Source organism: Ursus maritimus, unplaced genomic scaffold (assembly GCF_017311325.1).
Source record: "Ursus maritimus isolate PB19 unplaced genomic scaffold, ASM1731132v1 scaffold_11, whole genome shotgun sequence".
Taxonomy (NCBI): domain Eukaryota; kingdom Metazoa; phylum Chordata; class Mammalia; order Carnivora; family Ursidae; genus Ursus; species Ursus maritimus.
The window spans coordinates 60,694,408-60,720,889 of record NW_024423453.1 but is presented as its reverse complement, the minus strand read 5'-3'; the positions used below and the strand labels follow the sequence as shown (position 1 = coordinate 60,720,889).

Genomic DNA, 26,482 nt, shown 5'->3' with positions numbered 1-26,482 from the left:
ATGCTAAAATTGTATAGCTAGCGTCAATGAAACGAAATAATACTATCAACACAGAGGCTGAGAAATGTGTATCAGAAACAACAGGGGGATGTGTTTACTGGGTAAAGAGTACTTTTTTTAGTTTTAGAATATACATATATAATGTCCTGTAGGTAATTTTAAGTCAAAATGTACATTTAATACAAAATATGAAAAAAAATCAAGACACTCTGTTTCAAAGAATACCATACCAATGTATTTTTTCCAGTCTTAACTTGTAAGTTTTGTAAAAAGGTAATCACAATATACGGGGATCTCACCATCTAGTTCAAATTTTCCATCTTCTCTCAAACACATATCTCACATTTATCTGTACTTTTCTTCATTCAACATGTATAAGCACACACTTTGGGTGGCCCTGTGCTGGATGCCGGAGATACCCAGGAAAAAAAAGACCCAGTTCTCCCTTCAAGGAAAGCTGGACACACAGAGATAGTCAGATCGTAAGAATAATGCGATTGGTGTTTCCACTGTAGAATTTTCATAGCTGAGTTGGAAGACAAGTGAAGAAAATAGGAAGGGAATCATCCTCAGATGAGAAGACAGAAGATTGCAAAGGCCTGAGGCTTGGAGAGTGGGATAGGTTTTAACTGATTCCACTTTACTAGACTCTAAAGAGGGGCTACAAGAAAGACACGGAGCATGGAAGCCTGTGCCCTCCTCTCATGCAGTGCCCTAGAGTTTGGATAGTTTACAGATTTTGAAAGTGAGAATGTCCAAACATGACTAGATCTATAGGTTAGAATTTTTACTGGGAGGAGTGTGGAAGCCGGATTGGATTTAGGACATTTGTGGGCAAAGTAATTCAGGATGTTAACTGCTCTTGCTGTCACAGGAGAAAGTTAAGGGTCTGAACAAAGATGGCGACGATGGAAGCTGAGAGGAAAGGGATTAAAATGTACTAACCACCCTAGATCCTAGTTCTTCCTGTGTCCTATAAATACATAAATAAAGAAATAACCCAAACAAACAAAAAACTGTTTCTCACATTTTCTTTTCTGTCTCATATGTACTTTTTATGAATAATCCAGAAGTATTTAGTTAGAACAGATATTTATTGCATGACTTTGTGCCAGGCACTGGAAGAGTGCTTTATAGGCATCACCTAATTTAATTTTTACCAAATTCTTATAGGAACTGCTACTCTACTAAGAAGAAGTCTGAGGCACAGAGAGTTGAAGCAACTGGCCCAAGGTCACACTGCTGGTCAGAAGCTGAGGTAAGATCCAAACCCATTTTGTGTGAGTCTGAGGTTGATGCTCTTTTGCACCTGCAGACTGTTTCCGCTTCCTCTCACTCACACGGACTCCTGGCCTCTTAAACTGAATCAGCCCCTCCTTGTCCTTCCTTAGAGGAAAAATCGGTTTTTCCCCGAATTTTTCCAACTACTGTCCAATCTCTTTCTTTCCATGAAATATCTTGAACTCCTGTGATACCCATCTTCTCCGCAGCCGTTTTCTCCTTAAATTTCAGCATTCTTTTCTTGAAAAATTCAAAGCATCCCTCCATCTGTCTTTTCCTTGTGCTCCTTGGAGTAGTCTGTATAATTAGCCACTCCTTTCTTCTTGAAGCTATCTCCCCCCATATGTGCTGCAACACTTTGCTCTCCCAACATGGTCCAATGTTCCCCTAGGGGTTCCTTCTCTGTTAGTATTTCCTTCCTGCTGAGGAGCTCATTCCTTGTCTTTTCTGGTCTGCGCAGTCCACTAGAGGCATTGGGTTTTTGTTTATTTCCTTTTTTTTGGTCCTCTGCTGTTCTCTTTCAATATGATCCCTCAAAGCACTCTTCACATTATGACTTTTAATTATCATGATAGAATGTAAATCTCTTTTCCTGTCTTAATTTCTCAACATTTTTTGAAGACCCAATTTCATATCAACTTGGAAGTCTTTCTTCCACGCCTTACTGACAACATGTATTTCACACAGCCCGCCCAAACGCCTTCACTGCTGACCCAGTCACCTTCGCCCATATCTCCAGTAAGCAGCAAAGAAGTACACAAAGGATTCATTCTGCTGTTAGTTAAGCCTTTTGCCTGACTTTCATCTCCCCAAATGCTTAGGTTTCTTTGTTCATAACACATGCCAACAGGGTATTAAGCTTACAGAACTAAAATTGAAGCCTGCAGGTGATAACAAGAAAAAAAGTGGTTAGGTCAGAAGAACAGCCCTGGCTGAATGCATCCTGGATACACAGCTTATACTCAAGTTCCTGGAGGACTGAGAACCTCTTTCCCATACTGACAACTGAGAGCCTCCAAAGCTAGTATGATTCAATGAGGAAGCATTCCATTGAACCAACAGTTCACCAGGCTAACAGCGACTCTCCAAGCCCTGTGCAAGTAAATGATTACCGTTCTTGCGGAGCCCTCTCAAGATGACACGCAACTGACACTCCAATCGCCAGGACGTGGGAATTCAGACATAAATTTAGACTGAGACAAAGAGCAACATCCCTAAGATTTTGCTCTGTTCGCTAGTTTTTGTTTTTCTTATTTGGAGGGGGGGCGCGAGAGAGGGGAGGACGTTAGGGTAGGAGGAGGAAACCAAGCTCCCAAGCCCCTCCTCTGCCCTCCTCTTATCCGGGTGGTCTTTAGCGCCCTGAAGGTAATCTGTTTGGTTCATATATATATAAATAACCTTTCTGTTTTTCCTGTCAGCGCCCTGCCAGCCACACAGTCAGAGGCCAAGGGGAGGCTCTGACCCGGGCTGCGAGTCAGGAAGGCAAAGATCGCGAAGCTTGGCGCCTCGGAGCGGAGCGCTCAGGGCCAGGTGACACAGCCGTGGGTTCCGCGGCGCGGGCTTGACAGTTTCATCCCCGCCCACTCGCAGGAGAGCGCCCGGCAGGGCTGCACGCGCGCGCGCAGGGGGCCATAAAAGCTGCGGCCGCGCCGAGACGCCGAGCTCGCCCACCGCCCGGAGCAGCTGCCGCACCATGCACGTGAACGGCAAAGTGGCGCTGGTGACCGGCGCGGCGCAGGGCATCGGCAGAGCCTTTGCGGAGGCGCTCCTGCACAAGGGCGCCAAGGTAAGAGTGGCGCCCGGCCGCAGAAACTTGTCTCCCCACCCCGAGACTCGCCCACCGACCAAAGGACTCCCCGGGGAGCCAGGGCCCCGCGTCCCGGGCTGCACACCTTGCCGCTTACGAAAGCTGCTGAGGCTGACGGTCTCGAGCCGACCTCGAAAGCGGCTGGGGAGGGACCCCGAACTTTAACTGCAGAATCTGAGGTCCAAGAGGGGAGCGTCCTAGTGTTTATTTACTGTTCGTCAGTTTCACGAGCTGCGCAGGACCTCGATGCCTCTCCTCTTGTCTGTAGGTAGCGCTGGTCGATTGGAATCTTGAAGCAGGTGTAAAGTGTAAGGCTGCCCTGGATGAGCAGTTTGAACCTCAGAAGACTCTCTTCATCCAGTGCGATGTGGCTGACCAGGAACAACTGAGAGGTAAGAGAGGGGAATCAGTCCATCAACACGAAACATGCCTTCAACAAGCAACGACCTGAAGGCAGCCCGGGGCCAGAGAGCCAGCCTCCGTGCAGGCTGATCGGCTACCTCCTGGAGAGCAGCCACTTACAAGCTCCAATAGATAGCTTGGACTGTTATGTTTCCTACTGACATCCCGATAGCCATAAAAACTAAGGGGGGAAAACCAAGACTGCTTGAGAAATCTTTTATTTTAGTCATTTGGCAGCACATAATGTAATCAAAATTCCTTTGTGTATTCAAAGACCGTGTTGCTGCAGTAATTATTAAGCGACTGAAATTGCAGATGGAACTTGGAAAGTTGAAGTAGGCTAAGGGACTGTGGCAAACAACTTCTCCCAGAACGCTGGAAGATGCAGAGTCCCATGACAACCAAATGTGGCAATGTTTCCTTTTATACATACTAGAATGCAAGATCAAGGATCATCATCACAGACGTGCTAGACGCCTTCAACCAAATGTTCTCTCTGGTTTTTCCCCTCTGAAATGGTCCTTTAAAAATAATAATAGCTGTACTGCTGTGTTAGAATTGCAGAAGAAAAGTTTCTATCAGACTTTCCTCAACGTTTTCCTGTTTCCGGTCTGCTCCCTTAAAATAGAACAATCTACTTGTGGATATCAAGGACAGTATTGGTGTGTACAATAAACAGATTTGGTTATATGGAGGCCTGATAGATCTGCATGAAAAAATACTTTTTTTTTTTCTGGGAAAGAAGTAGAAAAATAAAACATAAGTATTTCACAAAGTTTATTCGAAGACTAAATTGTTAGGCACATCCTTAATCAAGGGGACAGAAATCTTCCATAAAAGTCACTCTAGTACTCCTGTTCTTAAACGAACACTGAAAATGTGAATTTCTTTAAAATGTTGGGATATTCTATAAGAGGGTGAAGATGGAGTGGTACCTTAGAAGGGTCCCCTACAGCTAAAGGAAATTGTTTTAAAGGAAATTATGTAATTAAATCTGAAAATGCTAATAAAGACCTATAACATGAATTACAAGCACAACTAGAAGGTCTGTGAACCACAGTGCTAGTGGAATATATTTTGCCAGAGGATAAAGTTTTGTTGATTATGCATGATATTTTGGATCAAGGATAAAGTCATGGCAAATCCCAACATCCATGCTGATGAAATAGGAAACAGTATAGATCATCTGAAAGCTATTTCTGCCTGAATTTATGTAGTTTCACGTGTGATATTTAACCTTAATTGTGTTGCTTCCCAGTATTTAAAATTAGTAACTTGGCTGTAAACACATTCCTTAAGGATAAGTGATTGTGGAGGAGGAAACTCAGACACGTAATGAGTGACCAGGAGAAGGCATGTTGGTCATGAGAAATCCACATGTTGTCTGCACATCAGCATTTATTTGCATTTAAGGAAGACGGGGCCTTGACTCTCAACAATTTCAGGATTTAATGCACTCTACAGCTTTTGAAACTGTTTAGGCTGTGGCCAAGGGAGACTTCTTTGAAATCACATAAATATGGAAGTGAAAAGTTTCTTAGAGATGATCTAGACATAATTCATATTGCAAATGAAAAAAATACAACATGGAGAGTTCAGGTAAATTATAGAGTTCCCCAAGCTTCTAAATGTCAGCAAGAGCTGAATCGTAAGCCATTTGAGCCCAAAATTCAGTGGTAGGCCAGAGAAAAGATGATGTATTAGATATTGATAAGGGCAGAGTATAAGGAATGCTTAGAGACCAGAATAAGGAAAGAAAATTAAAGAAGCAATTAGACATATGCACTTAACAACCTAATTCTCTGTAAGATGGATGTGAGTTTTGAAGAGTAGAACGTGCTTCAGGTGGAATGAAAAAAAAATTATTCCTTAGCTGTGTTCTGCTAGAGGACCTTTCTGGAATCAATTTGAGATTTTAAACAGTTTAAAAATTCCATGAAAAAGTAAACAGTTTTTATTTTGTTGTTTTCTATTCCAGTATGGTAAAGTACTGCAAATAATGGCCTTTGCAATATTTTTGGCAATTAACTTGCATAGTAATTTATCCATTTGGGAACTGATGAATCCATGCCCTCTTCAATATGCCTGGTGGTTGTTAATAATTCTAGATTTTATTCAATCAAAATAAAGTTTGTGTGGATTTACTGTTTTCAAGTAAATCCTATATTGGCCCTAAGCCAGAGAATACATTTCTGTCATTTGGAAGAACAGCCATGATTGTTATCTTAGTCTCAAGTAATAGAGCTAGAACCAATGGTAAAAGGCCCAAGGAAACAGTTTAAATCTATAGAACTGTTGTCAAAGGCTGCTTTGAGAAATAATGTGTTTCCTGATACAAAAGTGGTAAAGCCAAGTATGAACTCGCTAAGGAGGGTTTGCAAGGACTGGACTGGGCATGTGGTTGGACAATATATGAATGAACTTCAGGCCTCAGGATCTATGCAGACTTTACCCTGGTAAACATAGTTTTTTTTTTACACAAACTAGTAATACAAAGAAGCAATAATAGTGAGAGAAAAGAATGAATAGTAAATATTGAAGTTACAGTATCCAAATCAACTGAATGAAAAGTACACTTTTACTTGCTGGGGTATCAAACTCTCTGAAATGATCGTAATGGATCTGAATACACAAGAAGACTTGCATTTAATATAACATGGCTTATTAAAAAAGGATGTTTGTCATAGTCTAAGCCACAGAACTTCAGTAATTTCTTAAGGACAGAATTTTAGACTGTGCAAGCATGCACGAGTGGGGGGAGGAGCAGAGGGAGAGAATCTTCAAGCAGGCTCCCCACTGAATGCAGAGCCCCCAGTAGGGCTCAATCTCTCATGACCTGAACCGAAACCAAGAGTCGGGTGTTCAACCAGCTGAGCCACCCAGGCACCCCAGATTACACATTTCTAACAAGCTTGGAGGTGATGCTGTTAATGCTGTTGGCTCACAAACCACACTTTGAGAAGCAAGGCATTAAGTCACAGTCTAAGAGTATGATTTTCATTATAAAAGTAGATAAATGAAAATTAATTTCAGGGCACAGGGTAATATTGAAATGTACATATGGAACATAAGAATGTATCTATAATGTCGTCATCTTCTTTTTTTTTTTTTTAACTTAGATACCTTTAGAAAAGTTGTAGACCACTTTGGAAGATTGGACATTTTGGTCAATAATGCTGGCGTGAATAATGAGAAAAACTGGGAAAAAACTGTGCAGATTAATTTGGTAAGCTATCTTTGCCATGTTTATTGTCTAAATTTATTTAATAAAATGATGCTTTTAAAGACGAAAAGGTTCGTTCATTCATGGGATCAATACAAAGACCTCCAACATTAAAAAAAGGGAAGTCGCAGAAAGCTAGAAAAGAAGCATTTCCTTTTACAAATGGAAAGACATTTGAGACATCTAATTACACAAATAAATCTGCCTTAAAAATCTTCAAAGGAAATATGAAAAAAAAAACAATTTATTGCATCACTTAGGACTTAGCAAACTATGATCCACAGGTGAAACTAGCCTGCCACCTGTTTTTGTAGAACTTGCAAGCTGAAAAAATGGGTCTTATATTTTTTAATGGTTGAAAAAATGGAAAAAACCATGAAATATATGAATATATGAAATTCATATTTCAGTGTCTATAGTTTTATTGGACCACAGCTCCAGTCACCCATCTACATATTGTCTGTGGCTGCTTTTTGTTTCCGCAGCAGAGTTGAATAGTTGTGACGATCACCCTATGATGTGTAAAGACTGAACTATTTATCATCTGGCCCTTTATAGAAAAATATTTGTCAATTCTGGCTTAACTTATTTATTTAAACACTAAATCTTCATTTAATTCCAGAAATAGAATAGAAAGCAAGGTTAAAGTGACTGTTAGACTTTGTAATTATTAGGATTTTTATACTGAAAGTGTGTGTGTGTGTGTGTGTGTGTGTATAATTTCTACAATGTTTGATGATCATTTAGCTCTTAAATTACAAAACTGTAGAATTAGGAAATAAAATTTCTGTTTTATCCTCTGTATCACAAGTTTGTTGTTTATCCCATTTTACAGACACACTTGACATAAGATAGTGGGGTTTAGTAAAACTTAAACCTTAGCCAAAGCAAGTTGTAGGAGCTAGGCTGTGCGTGGGGTCACCCTGCCCTTGGAAGGTCATTCTTCTAGTCTTGCAAAGCAGGTATGTGTCAAGTACGGAAGGACCACTGTGTGTGTATAAACATATAGGGAGTGGCCCTCTACTTCATGATACCCTCCTGAGAGATGATAAACTCCTTAAAAACAGGATGTGTTATGTTTTTTCTTTCTTTCTCAGTAATCAACATAGTATCTTGAAGATAGTGCTTAGTCAATAAATGTTTGACTTGAATCTACATTCCCATGAATAATTTCTGAACTGTAATAACTTGATGGGCGTAATGAGAATTACACTACCTCACAAAAGAGCTGAACCACTTTGATAAGGGTACAAAGTTTCTCCCAAAACTTGACAGATGCCTTAAGTCCTTTAATTGAGAATGAAAGGTACTCCTTCCAGTTCTTTTTAAAATTTGGCTCAAGTGTTCCTAGATATCATCAGATTTCAAAATAGCTTTAAAATTTATTTGTCAAATTTCCCCCAAAGTCTTTCTGGGATATGTGTGTATGTTTAGAAACCTGATCTGTCAACATTTATGTTAAATTTGTCTCTTGCTGACAGTATAGCATGAGCTCTTATTTTTTAAGTCACATCTGAGCATATCTGCATTTTGTATCTGTGAATTTAAGCCACTTATATTTATTATTACCCTTTATTGGGATTTATGTCTTATACTTTTTTTCATATTTTATTTTTTAATTAATATTTTAAAGATTTATTTTAAAGAGAAAGAGAGTGAGTAGGGGGAGGGGCAGTGGGAAAGGGAGAGAAAGAGAGAGAAGCAGATTCCCTGCTGAGTGTGGAGCCTGCTGTAGGGGTCAGTCTCACAACCCATGAGATCATGATCTAAGATGAAATCACGAGCCAGTTGCTTAACCAACTGAGCCACCCAGGCAGTCCTTCAGTTCATATTTTGAATTTACTAAGTTTTCTTTTTGCTTTTGATCTTTTTCCATTCCTTTCTTAAATTCCACTGGATACCTTTAATTTTTTTCTGCTAGTAAGAAAATTGTACATTTTATTTTATTTATTTTTTGAAGATTTTATCTATTTATTTGAGAGAGAGAGAGAGCATGCACACAAGTTGGGGGGAGGGAAAGAGGGAGAGGGAGAAGCAGACTCCCCACTGAGCAGGGAGCCAAACTCAGGGCTGGATCCTGGGACCCCAGAATCATGACCTGAGCTGAAGGCAGATGCTTAACTGACTGAGCCACCCAAGCGCCCTGAAAATTATACATTTTATTAATCTTTGGTGGTTGTCCCTGACTTATTATGAACCATATTTAATAACATCCTTTGGTTGCCAGATGGGAAAAAAATGAATATATAACCAATTGAGAACTTCAGGAATATTTAAGAATATATTTTTATAAACTTAATGGAACTTTCCACAACCATATAAAGTGACAAGAATTTCTTTGAATCCAGCTCTGCTAGTGAAAAAGCACAAGTCACACAGCAGTTTTTTCACTACTGATATTTTTAATAGTTTCACTAGTAATATCTACAGATATTTTATAGACGGAGGTCACTAGGGTATAAAGTTCCTGTATTCCATGCATTCATAATGGACACCTACTGTGTCTTTTCTGTAAGAAATCAGCTGTCAGGGTGCCTATGTGGCTCAGTCGGTTAAGTGGTTAAGCATCTGCCTTAGGCCTATGTCATGATCCTGGGGTCCTATGATCCAGCCCTGCATTGGGCTCCCTGCTCAGTGGGGAGTCTGCTTCTCCCTCTCCCTTTGCCCTTCTCTCCAGTCGTGCTCTCTCTCTGAAATAAATAAATAAAATCTTAAAAAAAAAAAGACAGAAATCAGCTCTCATAAAATTGTGCAATGATTAGAGTTAATATAAAGAACATGAAAATAGTGAAGAGATTATCACAAAGGTAATAGGATTAGAATTATTAATCTTTGTCTGGCTGAGAGGACATGTTTGCTTTAACATAGCCTGGGTGAGTAAACACTTGCTGCAGGCTACACATTCTTATATTATCTTCAAATAGAAAATTCTAGAAGACCAGGAGAATTTTATTTGACTCCTTTGGTTACAACTCACTCTCTTGGATCCTTCCTCATTGAAATTATCTGGCCTTTATTTTTCTTTGGACTCTGCTGACATAGGCCACTCCTTAGCTCAACTCCAGGAACTAATGACATTTATTTAATTTTACATCTAGAGAGCAAGATATAACCTTTGTTACCTATATATAGGTTGAAAACATGTTAATTCCCCTCCTACCTGCAACACCCTGCTCAAGAGTAGATTAGAGTCTGACCTATCATTATCCTTCTAACTTGATTATCTCTGTTAGTATAATGCAAATATTTGTGTTTGGTTTATATATTTTTTAAACTCTGGATGTAATTTGCCTCCTTTTATGATACCATGTCTGTTCTTTTGCATGTTCCCCTATGTTCCTGTCCCTGTTAGAGTAACCACTTAGTTAGAGGACCTCACCTCATATCCCTTCCTCTTCTGGAATCTTGTACACCATAATGATAACATTCTTATAGGGTTAACAAATTTTAAAATTTTATTAGAATTATTTTTATACCTATGCAATTTATGCCAGTATGCTATAAGCTCTTTCAAGGCATAAAATTTTTATTTTGTGTACAGAGAAGATGTTCAATTTATATTTATTGGATACATAAACAGCTGTTCTGTGATATTTTACACACATGGATATTCATTTCTGCATTTCAGTACAATGTTTGGATTGTTTCCTACATCAGTGTTGCCAAGCTGGATCATCTGTCCTTCTACTTTTACTGCTTAACAAACTTAACCACTTCCTTATCCTTAACTCAGCGAATTTCACCATTCTTCCCACACAAGAGATACATTAAACCTCTTCCCATTCTTTTGTTTCCATTAGGCTATTCTGTGCTTCCTCCTTAGTCTGCAACCAACCGCGGTGCCTTTATTTATATCTACCCAGAGCTCCTTAGGAATGTTCAGGAAAGACTGAACCTTTGAATAACTCTCAAAGGTTACTCTGGCAATTGGGCGGGGGGAGGTAGACTTAACTTTGAATATTGATAAGGTCATTCTGTAATATACTTTTTTACTTTCTGATCTCTAATAAGCCTAAATAATTCATTCCCATTCAGGTGGGATTTATAATCTAATTTGCACATGTAACTAACATATATTGAATCCCTTAGTGTACTCAAATAAAAACTGAACAAGATAGATGGCTTATGAGGATAATTCTTTTTTCAGAAATACAAGGGTTGACTAAAGATTTGCACTGGTAAGGATATACATCTAGAACCCGTCAAAACTAGATGACAGCCCTGAACTTAGAGTTCATGAACTCTTATTTCATTTCTCTGGTCTTGAATTTCCCAGTTGTAAAAGGATGGAGATAATTTCCTTACCGGGGAGGATGGTTAAGCTTAAATAAACCCTAACTACGTGAGCATCCAGCACAGTGCTACTACGTAGTATCAGTCAGTAAACTACATTTCTCCTCCAGAATGTCAACACTTACGTCTTCTTCATTCTCACAATCTCATTTCTATATGAGGTGGATTCCTCCACCCTACTCTACCTCCAAGGCAGAGTTGAGGAGATGGGTAGAAATGTTGTCAAATGTACTCCCTTTTCTTGGCTCCCAAGGATGTTGATTACAAATTAAATTAGTAACTTCTCTCTGTTACTCTTACTCCGTAATATTTAAAGATCTAGTTGAATGCATATGGTTCGGCAGAACTTGCTAAATTTTAAGTAGCTCTGCAAGGGGGAATACAATAATATTTACCACAGAAGCAAAAATGGAAAAGAATGAACACAGAGAAACAAGGATGAACAAGGATTTCAGAAAAAAAAGTGGTCGTCCATATTAATACTCCTCGAGAATTGGGCTGGAGAAAAGACAAGAAACCTGAAAGGCAACGTTTCATGATTTAGATGACAGGATTTTTAAAATTAGAGTTAGAGTGTAGCACAAAAACCAGAAATAAACTAAAAGGAACCTCAGAGGGGAGGAAGACAAGATAAGGAAAATGATAGATTAGGAAATTTCAGTAGTGAATACACGCATGTGTGCTTTTTATATATATAAAAATATATATGGAAATATATATGATATAGAACATATTATATATTATATATAGTAATATATATTATATTACATATATATAGTAAGAAGACATGATGCCGGGGCACCTGGGTGGCGCAGTCGTTAGGCGTCTGCCTTCGGCTCAGGGCGTGATCCCGGCGTTCTAGGATCGAGCCCCACATCAGGCTCCTCCGCTGGGAGCCTGCTTCTTCCTCTCCCACTCCCCCTGCTGTGTTCCCTCTCTCGCTGGCTGTCTCTCTGTCACATAAATAAAAATCTTTAAAAAAAAAAAAAAAAAGAAGAAGACATGATGCCTGCTAAGAAGAGTTAAACAAATATGCTGTTACCATGTATCCATTTATCTTTGTCACCTAAGAATTATTCCCAGTACAGGGGAATTTACAAGTAGTTGTAACTTACAGGGTACTTTAATCTGTGGAAAAAACTAATTTAAGATTTGGAATACAGCACAGTTTAATTTTGGTATTACATACAAAAATTATTCATAACCAAAACTATTGAGTAAGCATGTGTTAATTAGATCGTTTTGTCAGTAAGTGAATTTTTATTCGCACTATGTGAAATTAGCCATAGGATTTCCTTTTTCTTTTTTTCAGAGTCAAATACAAAATTTGTTGAAGGTCAAATACAAAATTGAGAGTACCTTTATGATAGACTAAAATAATACTATAGGTCCCTGCTATTTTGTGTTTGTAGCTGGAACATGTCTATAATCTTCATTTTCTTTTTTTCCTCTAGATGCTTGCTGTTTTAATGACCCAATCTATGTGATACATAAACATTGCCAAGGGACAAGAAATGTTCTTAGAATATTAACAAAAACATTTTATTCTGTGGTTTCTTAACATTTCCTTGAATTTATTATCTGGGATAAGGAAGAGATTACTGTAGAAGAGGAGGTGAAAATATCACATATGCCCCAGCCAAAGCATTAAACCCTGTTTTGTAGATTTATTCCAAGAACACTTTCACTTGAAAAGTTACTCAGCTCTTAACTTGATAATGGATGAGAAAATAATCCTTTGTCTTCCTCCACCAAAGACCTTGGAAATAAATCTTCTTTTAAAAAAAATAAATAAAGCTTAAATATTCCCAGGCTTTCTATCTGGCTGCATCTTGTGGATGTTGAAAACACAAAAGCAGGGTGTCAGCAAAGCTGTAAATACCTGAGAATAAAAGCATAGCGCCAATATGCGTAAACAGAAATTCTGTCCAGACATGCTAGAGACTTAAGCAGAAGCTACCAGAATCTAACTGACTTCAGTTATTTCAGCCATGTGCATTTTTTCCTTCTTATATAAACCATTTAATGTTTTGTATTTTTTCTTTGTAAAGGGAATCATATGGAGATTTTACTCATTCTCCTTAAGCCTTCTTAATATCAAACTGACACATGGCTTAAGAAATAGAATCTTCAATTTACTTTTTTGTTCTAGAACTACTATTAGGTAGAGTGGCAACATTGCTTGTCAAGAAACGCCAAATGGACTTTTCAAAATAAAAAGAAGGTAACCACCACTATATTCCCTCAGTTTCAGACTCATTACTGTCGTATCATTTTCTTTGCAGTATTGTAAAGAATGCAAAAAGTAGGAATTAAGATGTCAAAAGAAAATGTTCACCTTCTCAAAGTCTGAGTTGGAAGGGAGAAGAGTTCGTAAATCTAAAAGGGAAAATGAAGTTTCCAATAGAAGTTTTGTACCACAAGTTGTTTTTGGTAGTGGAGAACTCTCCAATGTTAGGATACAACAGGGGCGCCTGGGTGGCTCAGTCAGTGCAGCCTCTGCCTTCGGCTCAGGTCATGATCCCAGGGTCCTGGGATCGAACCCTGCATCGGGCTCCCTGCTCAGCTTCTCCCTGTGCTGCTCCGCCTGCCTGTGCTCTCCTTTGCTCTCTCTGTCTGACAAATAAATAAATAAAATCTAAGAAAAAAAAAGTACACAGAAAAGTTGCCTACGCAGGGAGGTGAATAACCAATCAGAGTAAACTCTCAAAAAAACAGTGCAAGAGTGATGAACGAGATTAAGGGACAGACATTACAGAAGACCGTGTGTCCAACTGACCGAAAAGTCAGGGTCCTGAAACTGAGTAAAAGAGTTTTGTGATCTCACAACACAGAGGTCGGGAGTGCTTGATACTGCAACACAGTGATCCCAGAACCCAGTGTCTTCTCATTTCTCCAGTCCGCTGCCCTTCACAGACCTTTCATCTTAAGGATGTAACTGTGTATTTCGGCTATCACACCCACACAAAGGGATGCAAAGGGACTGATGCAATCATTTCTTTCTGGTTTTCTTAAAAACAACAGTCTTTTTGGCCACAGCCTCTTCCACCACCCCTCCCTGACCTGGCCCTCCAGCTGACTGCTCCTCAGGAGTCCCTGGTAGAAATGGGTCACATGCGGGCCCCTAAACCAGTCACTAGCAAAGAGAATGGGATTTCTGCGACTGAACGAAATTCATCAGTGTCCACACTAAACCTGGGGAGATCACCTTCCTCGTGCATGACATGAGGAAGAAGTAGATACATATGCCAAATAGACTTTTTATTAGAAATTTTTTTAAAAAAGGACATGAAAGCTGTGTAGGAAATCAAGGGTTTCCACTGTTACATATCCCAAGATGCAAGAGAATTAAACAGAGCAGATGAATGTGAAAGACCCGGATCTGAGACCCACATGGTAAGAAGGGTAAATAAATTTTGTGCCCAATATTTAGAGAAGAAAAAGAACACTGCATGTACCATTCTCGAAGATGCTGAGGTTTGAGGTCAATGACAGCACCATGGGAATACAACTTTTTTCATCAAGTCTCAGACTGGGCAACTAAGTGGAGTTTTGCAAAGATGTGAGCAGCTCCCCCACTGTAGGCAAACAAAAGAGAAGCTAGTCAATGACTCGTTTTAAAAAAAACAAGCAGCCACTTGAAAACCTTTTGGTGATAGTATTTGGAGAAATCTCCCTGGGTGTCTGCAATCGCCATAAAAACTTCAGTCTGTGATGCATAAGGTATAATGGCTATGTTGCTTTTCCCGTTTATGTCTCTGGATTAGGTTTCTGTTATCAGTGGAACCTACCTTGGCTTGGATTACATGAGTAAGCAAAACGGAGGTGAAGGCGGCGTCATTATCAATATGTCCTCTTTAGCAGGTAAGGACAATTCCGACATTCATAATAATTTCCTGTTGGTAATTTGGACCACAACAGTAATCTTCAAAGTGTATTTATTAACAACTCCGGTTGGGAATTGAAAATTTGTTTAATTGCTTTGTTTTGTTTTTTATTGGCTCTATGGAATTTTCTATTGCATAATATCAGAAGTTTGAAGTGTATGTTTACTTCTATTATTTTAAATTGTGGCTTTTTAAGCTCCCTTACTGTGGCACCGAGCAGTAATGCATATGAAAGCATCTTTGACAAAGTAAGAAGTGTTAAAACACAGTTAAGGTATCTCTACTCCCACGTGATTTTAGAGAGAGTATATGATTTTAAAATATGGCATATGTAGTAGTTGGGATCTGTTGTAGGGGAGGCCAGAATTTACCCGTAGCTTCTTAGGGTCTCTGGCTGGGCCTGAGAATTAAATTGGCATAAGACAGATGAACAGGAAAAAAGCATATAGATTTTTATGTGTACGTGGGAGCCCCCATAGGAAAACCAAGACCCAAGAATGGCTAGGCCTAAGCGTTTATAAACAAGGTTGAATAAAGAGAGGTAATTGTGAGAAAGTCACTAAAATATATAGGGGGCCTAAAGGAAGATGAGAGTTATTTTAACAAGGTTTGTACAGATTTCCATTGGCCTCAAATCCCCATCTCTGGTGATAAGAATATTTCTTTCCTACGGGTATAGGAAGAACATATTTCACATCGGAGTTTTATCACCTGCTTTCAGGAGGAAAAGCAGAGGTCAGAGAGCCCTTCTTGTACCTGCCGTTTTTCAAGTGCCTTTAGCTCCAAATAATTCTTATGCCAAAGTGACACATTTTAGGGTGACTTGTTCTGCCACCCTTCAATGTTAAACCACTATAATAAATAGACCCAAACATGTAATAACTTCAATATAGTATAAGCTTATTTCTCACTCATATATCAGTCCCAGGCAAGATCCTTGTTGCTGGGAGCCTCTTTTATATGCAGTCATTGGGAAAACCAGGCTGGCTGAGCTCTTTGACATGGGGCCTCCGTAGTTATGCTGGTGGGAGTGGGGTCTGGTGGGGTGGGGGACTCCTTTCTCTGCAGCAGAAATAAAGAGAGCACTGAGGGAGCAAAGCTGCTTTTCTAAACAGACCCTCTACCCCCAGCCCAGTAATGGCAAACCACATTTCTGTTCAGGTTCCAGAACAGAATTTGATCTCGTGGCTCACCTAACTACAAGAGAGTCTGAGAATATATTCTGGCTCTGTGCCCAAGGAAAGAATGGATTCCTATAGATAGATGGCTAACCGTCTTTGCCACAACGTGCAGTCCACACTCTGTTTTATTCAGGGCAGTAGGATTTAATACCAACCGATACCATATTACTCAATAGTGGCTGTAAGTCTTTGGCAGGAACTTTTGGAACAACTTAACCAGATGACTTGACTTCTAAATTCCTTAGGGGGAAAAAAAATCACAATGCTTCCTCAGTAGTTCAAATGAGATTTTGAAGTTTTAGAAGTCTGACCAGTATTGACAGCGATTCGTCTAAACTCTGCATGTCCCAAAGTAGGGAGACTTCCTTACACTATCTGGTTTCAGTCGCCTGATAATTTCAGAACAGGTGTTCAGAACAGGTGTTCCCCGCCTCTCCCGCTGTGCCCCACCTCCTAGTTCCAGTTGTATTTCAGGGGTCAGGTGTGGAGGCGCCTGTGACCACACCAGAGATCTGATTCTCAGCATTGTTCTTTCTCCTTCCTCTGGGCGTCATTGTCAGATGGTCCTTAAGCCTCTCTCTGTAAACCTGCCACCAAGGGAGGCTTAGAAATCTCCTTCTTGAGAAGTTCTCAAAAAACAGACTAACATCTCAGTTTCTGGGTTGCTTAAAGACAAAATGACATCCCTGAAGTTATTATAGAACCAATTCTACAAGTTTTTCAGGGTAACTTGGTTTTTCAGGGTAACTTGGTTATTTTTCCTAATGTAACCTCTACTTACAAATGGTAACAATTCAATTCTGAGGATGTGGTAAAAGTTGAGAGCATGGGCAAGACTTAGATATTTGGCCTAAGAGAGGGCCACATTTTAGATTCTGGGAGTCTGAAACCCTTGAGTCAAATTGCCAACTGTCTATCTGCACTATTTTGAAATGAAATTATAAGGAAAAAATATATAAATGATTGGAGGATTAACAAGAAGTACTTGATATCTTAATAAAATAGAAACATAGAAAAACATGGGGTGGTGATCAAGAGAGAATCCCTTGGGTTTTTCTTGAAGCTAAAGGGCTAACAAGCATGTCAGCATGAGCCCTTCCAGGGAGCCCCTTGCCCTTCTGTCACTGGAGGTCTTTCGTTCCCAGGAAGTCTGGAAGCCTCAGGGTTGGATCGGTTTAGGACTCTGTTCGAGACATTCTGTACCATAAAAGGAGGCTTTAAAAAAAAAAAAAAAGAGGCTTACTTGCCTCAGAGCATGTATAAAGAAATGCAATGTACTACTGCCTCTTAGCCAATAAAAATATTTAAATGTGTCATCATACTTAACATTCATTGAGCACTTACTGTTTACACAATACTATTTTAAACACCGTGTGTACATTACCTCATTTAATACAACCACCCCGTGAAGTAGATTCTGTAATCTGCATTTTGTAGAGAAGGACATCGAGGCAGGAGAATATGAGTATCTTGCACAAGCTTGCACAGCAAGGAAGCAGTAAAGTGGGAATTCCCATGCAAGCACCTGATACAAGACCTCTTCTGTCTTAACCACCAGGTTATCTCACTCTCCTGTCCGTGAGACTGTTAATTTGGCTCTCCATCCGTGACTACTTTTGTCCAACTGAGAGGTCAAAGAAACTGAATTCCTATAACTCGGTGAAGCCAGTGAAATGTGCTAGCTGTCTTCAGGCCTTCTGGGTACTGCTTTAATCTCAAGACCACATGACTAAACCTCAGTGATATCTTAAGCTTTCGCCCCGTTCGACACACAGAGTAAAGCCCTGAAAACATCTGAGGAGCTTACCAAAGTCACAAGTCAAAACACGTCACTGAGAAGCGCAATTTAAGGATTACAATTAGACGTCCACTTTGCTTTCTTAGCTAAAAGCTTGCTTTATCACACTACCCACCCCTGGGTATTCGTTCTCTTCTTACCTGTTTCACAGTCAACATTTGGAACCATGTGTGGATCTTTCTCTAATCGTGCAGATGAAACAGTAAATACAAATTCAGCGATAAGATCAGTTTGGCTTCAAATTACCTTTCTGGCACTCTTACAATTTAATGAATATCATAGCATTCCAGACTGCTTCTCCACGTAATATTCCTCCCAGCCAGCAGGGTAACTCTACTTATAATGGTTATGTAGCTTATCTCTGTCCATTCTGTTTAATGTGGTGCCTTCATCCTTACGTAGGGACGTACCCTCCCTCCATAATGCCCGAGCTCCATACCTGATGCCTTTATACTGTTTCTTTTTTGTCACTGGCCAAGCTGGACAGGCCCTGCCACCTCTCCTCCCACCCCGGGCTTTGGCACTAAGGTGCTTTCCTCTCACAAAGAAGATGCAGGAAGATGCGCTGCCTTGTGTTCTATCCACTCACCCAGATCGTCTCGTCTTCCCACAATAAGATTAGTTTGATAAACACTCAGGATTTTGTAATATTAGAAAAAGATCAGTGAGAACCTCTCTGGCCTCACATTTTCCTCAGAAATTTTACCAACAGTTTTATACCCTTGAAGTCATTGCCTGTTGGGAGAGGCCAGATGACCAAAAAAGTCTTTGAGGAGTTACCAGAGTCAAAGTATTTTTCCCCCCAAGCTTTATTGAGGTATAAATGACAAAATTTAGGAAAGATATTTCTAATGCTTGCTTCCTCTTGTTTTCCAAAAGTGTTTTCTGAACCTTCTTTCCTCAGACTTGTTCCTATTTTTTCTCCTGTTGCTCAGACTGTTAAAGGAATAGCTGCGGGTGCTGTTGAACTCCACCAGGCTTTCCTCACGATCTCACATAGATTCACTGGAGTCCTTCACTGTCAGTAAAACCTTAAGTTGAAACACTGGTTTGGGCAGAGAAGTTAATGAGTAATGACCACTGACGCAGACCAAGTATCAAATGCAATTAATAAGTTTAACAAACAGGAGTCAAGTGGAGAGGGATTCCTCCGTGTGTTGAGGGAAGGGTGTGCGCCAGTTGGGAGCTCCAGAAGATGTTCTGAGCACTGTTAACCACCTAGACTCTTCTCTAGAAGTTTCTGTCTATAAACACTGCATATAAAGCTGTACATAGTCATCCTTAACTATTAAAAAAAAAAAAAGTTGAGAGGAACAACAACAGGTCAGAATGAAGTCTGGTTTAACACAGGTCCTTCAACAGCTGTGCTCTGACCGCAAGACTTCCCCTAAGAATCAAGTGTTCTTCTTATATAGTTAGTTGCTTCGAACAGTGGGAAAGACGGAGCGGTTGTCACAGGGAAAGCAATCTGCGGGCTAGTCCTGCCTCCGCCTGCTGCATGCTCAGCTGCTGAGGACCTGGTGCTCACTGGGGGCGTTCTCTGTGCCTCTGAGACAGTCACTCAGGGGCATTTTGTGAGAGATCCCAGTAGGGTCTTATTTACTGAGATTGAAAACACAGTAAATAAGAAAACTTATTTTCTGAAAACATTTCGAGTTTCAAGAAAATACTTGAAAAATCATAGTTTTTTTGTTTGGTTTGGTTTGGTTTGGTTTTTTGTTTTTAGCATGTCTTGAATACCAAGGCGGTATCATACTTATTCAAGCTATACATTTCACTGAAACTGACATAATTAGCTTGCAGTTTGTGTTAAGGTGGGTGTGCAAAAGATACCAGTGTGAGTAACGGATTCAACTTAGTCAAAGGTACATTGAGCATGTACGGAAGGGAAAAGGGGGATTTGAAAGTAACTCGGCAAAATTTCTACCTGAAGAGCTGTGTATCAGTATCTCTTACCAGGGTGGCAGAACCAAATCATTAGCGTGGCATAGACTTTTTAAACAGAAACAAGATACTAAATTTCAAGGCACTGGGTCTCGCATGGCCTAAAGAGCAGTGGTTAGACTGGAATGGCACCTTCTTTCATCTCTAGACCAAAAGTAAAAAGAATCATGTGGTCCTCACCTCTGAAAGTATTCTTGATACAAGGAAGGGGGCCTAACATGTTCAGCAACTGCCAAGTCACAGGCGTTGTGATAAACTCTTGTCTGATGATGTCACATTTACCTTTTACTCAGTCCCTGCGGCTTATAGTCAAACAACTATATATAACTTGGAAAATGTGGTGAGAATTAGCAGTAGCAATAACGCAATTTTTATTTTGCCATTCTTAGTGTATGTCATAGATTATCTGGATCTTTATTGGTCATATGGCAGCTGTTATGAATACGCAAGCCACCTTTCTTGTTTAGTACTGGCAACGTTCTTCGTGGTGTCCGTTTTGTTGTCTTACGGCTTAACATTATTAAGAAGGCATCGATGAGAAAGAATCAATAAGAAAGATGAAATATTTATGAGTTGGCCTTTGAGGAATGGATAAAAAGTTTGAGGGTTTCCTAGCGAGATTAGGAAATGAATCGTCTTCTGGAATCTAACATGCATAGATATTACCTAGGGACTTGTTCAGATGTAAATTCTGACTCAGTAGGTCTGGGATGGGTCCTGAAGTTCTGGGGCTGGTCCTTGGACCACACTTTGAGCCGCTCGCCTCCAGTCTGCAGAGGGAGATTCACGGAGCAGCTGTAGAAGCTCATCTCCGTTTCTTCTGATCCTAGCGCTAGGCAACGCCTGAACTTTTAGGAGGAGTTTTGGAGGAACATTAGAAGCAACTTTCAAGAATTAATGAAGTTCATTCTCAACAAACAAAATTACCTTTCTGGAAAGATTTTTTATTACAGAAATGGTTTTAGGAAGGTTTATACCACTTTTTATGTCATGTCACACTTTAAACCATGATTTGGGGGCGCCTGGGTGTCTCATTCAGTTAAGCATCTGACTCAAGATTTCAGCTCAGGTTGTAATCTCTGGGTGGTGAGATCAAGCCCCGTGTCGGGCTCCGAGCTCAGGGGGAGTCTGCTTGCAATTCTTTCCCCTCCTCCTCCCTTGCCCTCTGCCCCTCCCCCTGCTCTCTGTCTCTCTAAAATAAATAAATCTTTAAAATAAGTAAAATAAATAAAGCAAGCATGATTTGTTCATGGCAAACATGAAACTGAGGGAAAAAGCAGCATCAGATAAGGTGTTCTGTTCTGTGGAACATCACATGATGAGGAAGTGCCCCCATTACTTTGGTCAGCTCTCTACAGGAACATAGATAAACAGATTCTCACCAGTTCTCCCTTTTCCCTCACCTTAGAGAAGTGGTAGTTATAAACAGAAAGATGGGTACGCGATTTCCTTTTTGATTGTAAAGAAAATGTGAGGGGTTCAGATCCCTGCTGTTCGGCACAGCTGCTGAACTACAGTTTATCATGCAAAGATTAGTATCTTTAGATTCTCAATTTATTTTCCTAAGTTGAATTTCTTTAGCACGTCTCTGTAATTTACTTCATATGACTTCTTTTTTTTTTTTTTAAGATTTTATTTATTTAGTTGACAGAGACAGCCAGTGAGAGAGGGAACACAAGCAGGGGGAGTGGGAGAGGAAGAAGCAGGCTCCCAGCAGAGGAGCCTGATGTGGGGCTGGAGCCTGATGTGGGGCTCAATCCCATAACGCCGGGATCACGCCCTGAGCCGAAGGCAGACGCTTAAGGACTGCACCACCCAGGCGCCCCTACTTCACATGACTTCTATCCATTTAAAAGAAAACCTGTTTGGAGACCCAGTACAATTGCCCTGGCCAAGCAGATTTCAGATTTTTGCACAAAATCTTTTCGAGCTTTTTACCTTCTTCGAGACGTGGAGATTAAAGCTATCTGTTGCCAATATGGGCAGAAAGAATATGAAAGATAGAAGAACTAATGTGGAAATGGAAATTATATTTTTTAAATGAATTCCTTGTATGTTCTGTAATTGCACATGTAATTTTCAGGTATTTATGTTTTTCTTCATAATTATCTCATCAGTCAGTGGCTATTGGTGTTATTATTCTGAGTGGTTGTAGAAAAAATTTCTCTATTTTGTGGGTAGAATTTCTCCTTCTATTGATTTTTTTCTAAATCTATTGTTATGATAAACATAATCCTGTAACTAATTAGACATGTTATATTTTAGAGTGAGTTGTTTTGGGATTCTAGAATGAATTTGCACCATGCTGGGTCTAGAATTTTAGAGATAAGTTTTAGAGAGTTGAGAGATAGAGATAAAAACTCTATTCTTAACCATTTAAATATAAGGTATCCGTTTTTACGCACAAATAAAAAATGTCTCATTAAACAAAATGTCATTTCTTCAGAGACTGCCATCTCATTGCCACAATCCTTTATTTTGTTGTTGTTCTTAAATCCTCTAACATGAAGACCCTGTGCATATAGGTATTAATTTGCAAGATGTTAAAAACCCAAATTAATTCCAGCAGCTGGTCCTGCAGTCCTAATACCGGCAAAACTCCCTTAAAGTCGGAAGACTAGCACTGATCTAGCACTTCACCCAGTGAAGTTCCCTGCACCAGGGGTCCTCCCATTAGTCTGACACATTCAAATAGGGTATATAAATATACTTGAAAGAGAGTGAGCAAGAGAGAGAGCACAGGAGCAGGGGCAGAGGGAGAGGCAGAAGCAGACTCCCTGCTGAGCAGGGAGCCCGACGAGGGGCTCGACCCCAGGACCCCAGCATCATGACCTGAGCTGAAAGCAGACCCTTAACCCGCTGAGCCACCCAGACGCCCCTCAATAGAGTATATTTTAAAAACTACTTCACTATACCTTGTACTTGAAAGGGACTAAACACGCAGATCTTAAATGAATGTACTTCTGTAAATCCTCTTGAATTGGGATTAACAGCAGCCCGCGGTTTGCCAGGGTTAAGAAAGCAACGCAAGTTAGGACGCTGGACCAGATTTGTGGCGTTGTAGCTCAAAATGTACGTTTACATAAAAAGATACAATGTGGATAAATAAGCCTACAAAACAAGATTTGGAGGTGTTTCATCTTAAGGAAAAATATTGGTGTAAAATCATAGCAAATATTGGTGTTTATTATGTGCCAGGTGCTGCTTAAAGTATTTTATGTAAATTAGCTCATTGGAGACTCAGGGGCCACTATGAGGGCTCTAGTGCACAGAAGCAAAGCACCTAGAGAGCCAGCACTTACTCCTTCAAAGCCACATAGCTCATTGCGGTGGATTCAGAATTTGAACTGGGGGGCCACTGGGTGGCTCAGTCGGTTAAGCATCTGCCTTTGGCTCAGGTCATGATCCCGAGTCCTGGGATCGAGTCCCACGACAGGCTCCCCGCTCTTCAGGGAGTCTGCTTCTCCCTCTCCCTCTGCCACTCCCCCTGCTTGTGCTCACACATTCTCTCTCAGATAAATTAAAAAAGAAAATCTTAAAAAAAAAAAAATGTTCTCACTGAAAAAAAAAGATTTTTTTTAACTCGGCCAGCCTCTACCCAAAGACCAAACCACTGTGCTCTAGCCCCTCTTGACAACTTTGATTAAAAAGACATTTTTGAGTGGTTAAGTAGTATGAGAAACTGTTGGCATGAGATCTGTTTGATTGGAGGGGTGAAATGAAAGCCCAAGTAGAGTGAGTTGTGCAGCAAATGGGAGGCAAGGAGAGTAGAGACAGTGAATAGAGTAACTCTTTTCAGTACTTTGTGTTGTCAAGGGATGCAGAATTGTAGCTGGAGGAAACGGAGACCAGGGGTGTTACTTTTGGATGAGTGATACTGAGACATGCTCATATCTCAAGGGGAATGATTCTAATTTGATTCTGCACATGATAACAGTGACCACTGTAGGCTTCTTAGAATACTATCTTTAATTTCTATGACACAGTGCTTAGCTTGTTTTCTTCCTAGCTCCACTGGTTCTTTCTTCTCAGTCTCTTTTGTTCTGTCATCCTCTTCTACCAGAGATGGCTGCCATGTATAGTTGTGCAGGTTGTAAACTGCAGGAATTTGGCGGGGTGGGGGAGGGTGCAATTTACACTACCATGTTAATGGTGCTTCCAGAGTCATATCACACCCTGCACAATTCTGTGTGCTGACCTTGATTCCCAGACTCAGAACACATTTTTATTTGAAGCACATAGAAACAACATATATTAATGTTGTAGGACGAAGGTAGTAACAGAAGTACGATTAATCAATACCGAAGCTAAACTGCATTAGCAATAACATTGTGCGTAAAAGAAAAGTGGCACCTGAGATCTAATAGAAAATGTTGGAATATTCAGGATGTTCTGAAATATTCAGAACAAAATCATTGTTAAAAAGGAAAACAAAAACCTTAAAAAAAAAAAAAAAAAGCCTTTCTCTACCCATTTAGTCTTCTTTTCACAATAGCAAACTGAAGTACAGTTAGTAAATTTCCACCTGGACTGTCCGTTGCAAGCTGGGAAAGCACTGCCCATCACTAACCCACCCTACCTGTTTGAAACATAAGAAGCAACAGTTAAAATCTATATGTATGGGAAGATAAAGAAAAAAATCTCTATTTAACTAAGTTAACTACGACTTGCTTAAGTAATTAAAGAAAAGAATTCTCTTAAAGTTGTAATATCCTAAACGTGGAAACAATCCAGATCTCTACGAACAGGTGAATGTATATGCGATTGATGGGTATACCCTCACAGTGGAATACTATTCAGAAAAAAAAGGGAAAAATGAGCTATTGAAATACACTACAACATGGATAAAGCTCATAATAATTATCCCGAGTGAAAGAAGTCAGACCAAAAGAGTTTACAATATATTATTACGTTTGAATAAACTTCTAGAAAAGGCAAACTCCAGTGACACAAAGCAGATCAGTGTTTGCCTAGAGGGAGGGGAAAAGCAGAAAGAAGAGATGACAACGGGGCAAGAGGAGACTTTCAGGTGATGGATACGTTCATTATCTTGATTGTGGTCATGGTTTCATGGGTGTATACATATGTCAGAACTTATCAAACTGTACACTTTAAATATATGTAGTTTATTGTGTGTCCATTATACCTCAATAAAAAAATTAATTTTTTTTATTGAGGTATAACACAATTTCTGAATGATATTGATTTATACAGCCTTTGATCTAATATCAGAAAGTGAAAACAATGGACAAGTAGACATTCTGCAGGCTAGCAGTGAAAATGTCATTATAATGTTAACAAGATTCATAAAGCCAAGCGCCACTTTAAAAATGCAAACAAATTTTTCATGTGCTGGTCGCCTTTACAATTGTACCTTTAGAGGAACGTCTATGTTCCCTGCTTGCTTCTTAAATGGAACCAACCTAACACTCTTGATTTATTTCACTTCTGTGACATTTTGAACTAGCTTGGGTTCAGAAGTTCAGGACCTTCACACAAGTAACAAAACTTCATTCTGAATTCATCTTTGACAACATTTATGCACGGTGTCCTTGTGCTTTCTGTTCCTTTGGCTGCGTCAGCTTATCTCTGATTAAGGGTCATTCTGCATTTCCTGCAGTCCGTGAACACCATCCTCCAACCAACTGCCTTTGTCTCGTAAAGCTTTAAGGAGAGGCAAAGCAATGACCAACTTAGAAGAGCAAGCAGCAGCAATCCCTGGGTGCACCTACTTATTCCCTTTGTCCCCAGCCCCTCACACACCTGTGTGCCCTGTGGAGGCAGCATAAATTCTTGTTGACTGACATCGATGAACTTAATTAACTTACACATTTTCCTAAACCTAAGAAGAAGCAACAACAAGAGAGCCACATGGTACAGTACTTTGAGATCACTGGGTGGACGCGCTATGTGTGATCTACCATCCTCAGAGATTTAAACTGCTCTTGAGCAAACATACTTTATAAATTGAGACCTGGCAGGCACCCAGGGAGTGGTTAAGGTCTGCATTTATTGCTGAACTTTGGCACAACACGCTCAACTGATTGGTGGTGCTCTGGGACTAGTTAGCTGGGTGGAGATGAACACGTCTCAGCAGAATAATTTAGTATTATTAGCATGACATTTGATATTAATAACATTATAGTAATCAGAGATCACTGTTTCTTGACTCAGAAATCACAAATTTGAAAAATGTTAAAATGAGTTAATGGAGGAAATTTGTTAAAAACTGAAATATACTAATGGCTCTAGTTTCAGGTGTCACTGTTGATTAGAGAACTGACAGTTATTTGAAATAAACTTGATAGTAACAGTTCAGTAAAAGGTTTCTCCTGTTGTTTTGTTTCTTTTGGGGGGCTGGGCCAGAAGGTAGGGGAGAAAAGATGCTATGTGCGCTACAATATTACTATTTCTGCAGGCCATGAATTTAATCAGACATTCGAGTAGTTACTATGGGGTATATGTGGTAAATTAAACCAATTCTAGAATTGTTTGAATTCTGTTAGAGTACATGATTATGAAATGAAATAAAATGGGATCATACATTTTTATTTCTGGTTTCCTTTTCTTTCCTTTTCTTTCCTTTTCTTTTCTTTTCTTTTCTTTTCTTTTCTTTTCTTTCCTTTCCTTTCCTTTCCTTTCCTTTCCTTTCCTTTCCTTTCCTTT

General features: G+C 39.8%; 1 protein-coding gene across 2 annotated transcripts in view; it reads left to right on the top strand.

Moving 5' to 3' along the window:
- Positions 1–2,678: 2,678 nt before the first annotated feature.
- HPGD (15-hydroxyprostaglandin dehydrogenase) overlaps positions 2,679–26,482 on the top strand; it is a 30,320-nt gene continuing 6,516 nt past the window's right edge. Inside the window, exons 1-5 of one of the 2 annotated variants that reach the window (XM_040626447.1) lie at positions 2,679–3,067; positions 3,357–3,480; positions 6,610–6,716; positions 14,774–14,870; positions 17,633–18,067. In XM_040626447.1, coding sequence (XP_040482381.1) covers positions 2,975–3,067; positions 3,357–3,480; positions 6,610–6,716; positions 14,774–14,870; positions 17,633–17,787 — 576 coding nt within the window. In that variant the 5' untranslated portion in view covers positions 2,679–2,974 and the 3' untranslated portion in view covers positions 17,788–18,067. Of the gene's footprint in view, positions 3,068–3,356; positions 3,481–6,609; positions 6,717–14,773; positions 14,871–17,632; positions 18,068–26,482 lie in introns of those variants that run through there. The other variant, XM_008705063.2, reaches the window with a different exon arrangement.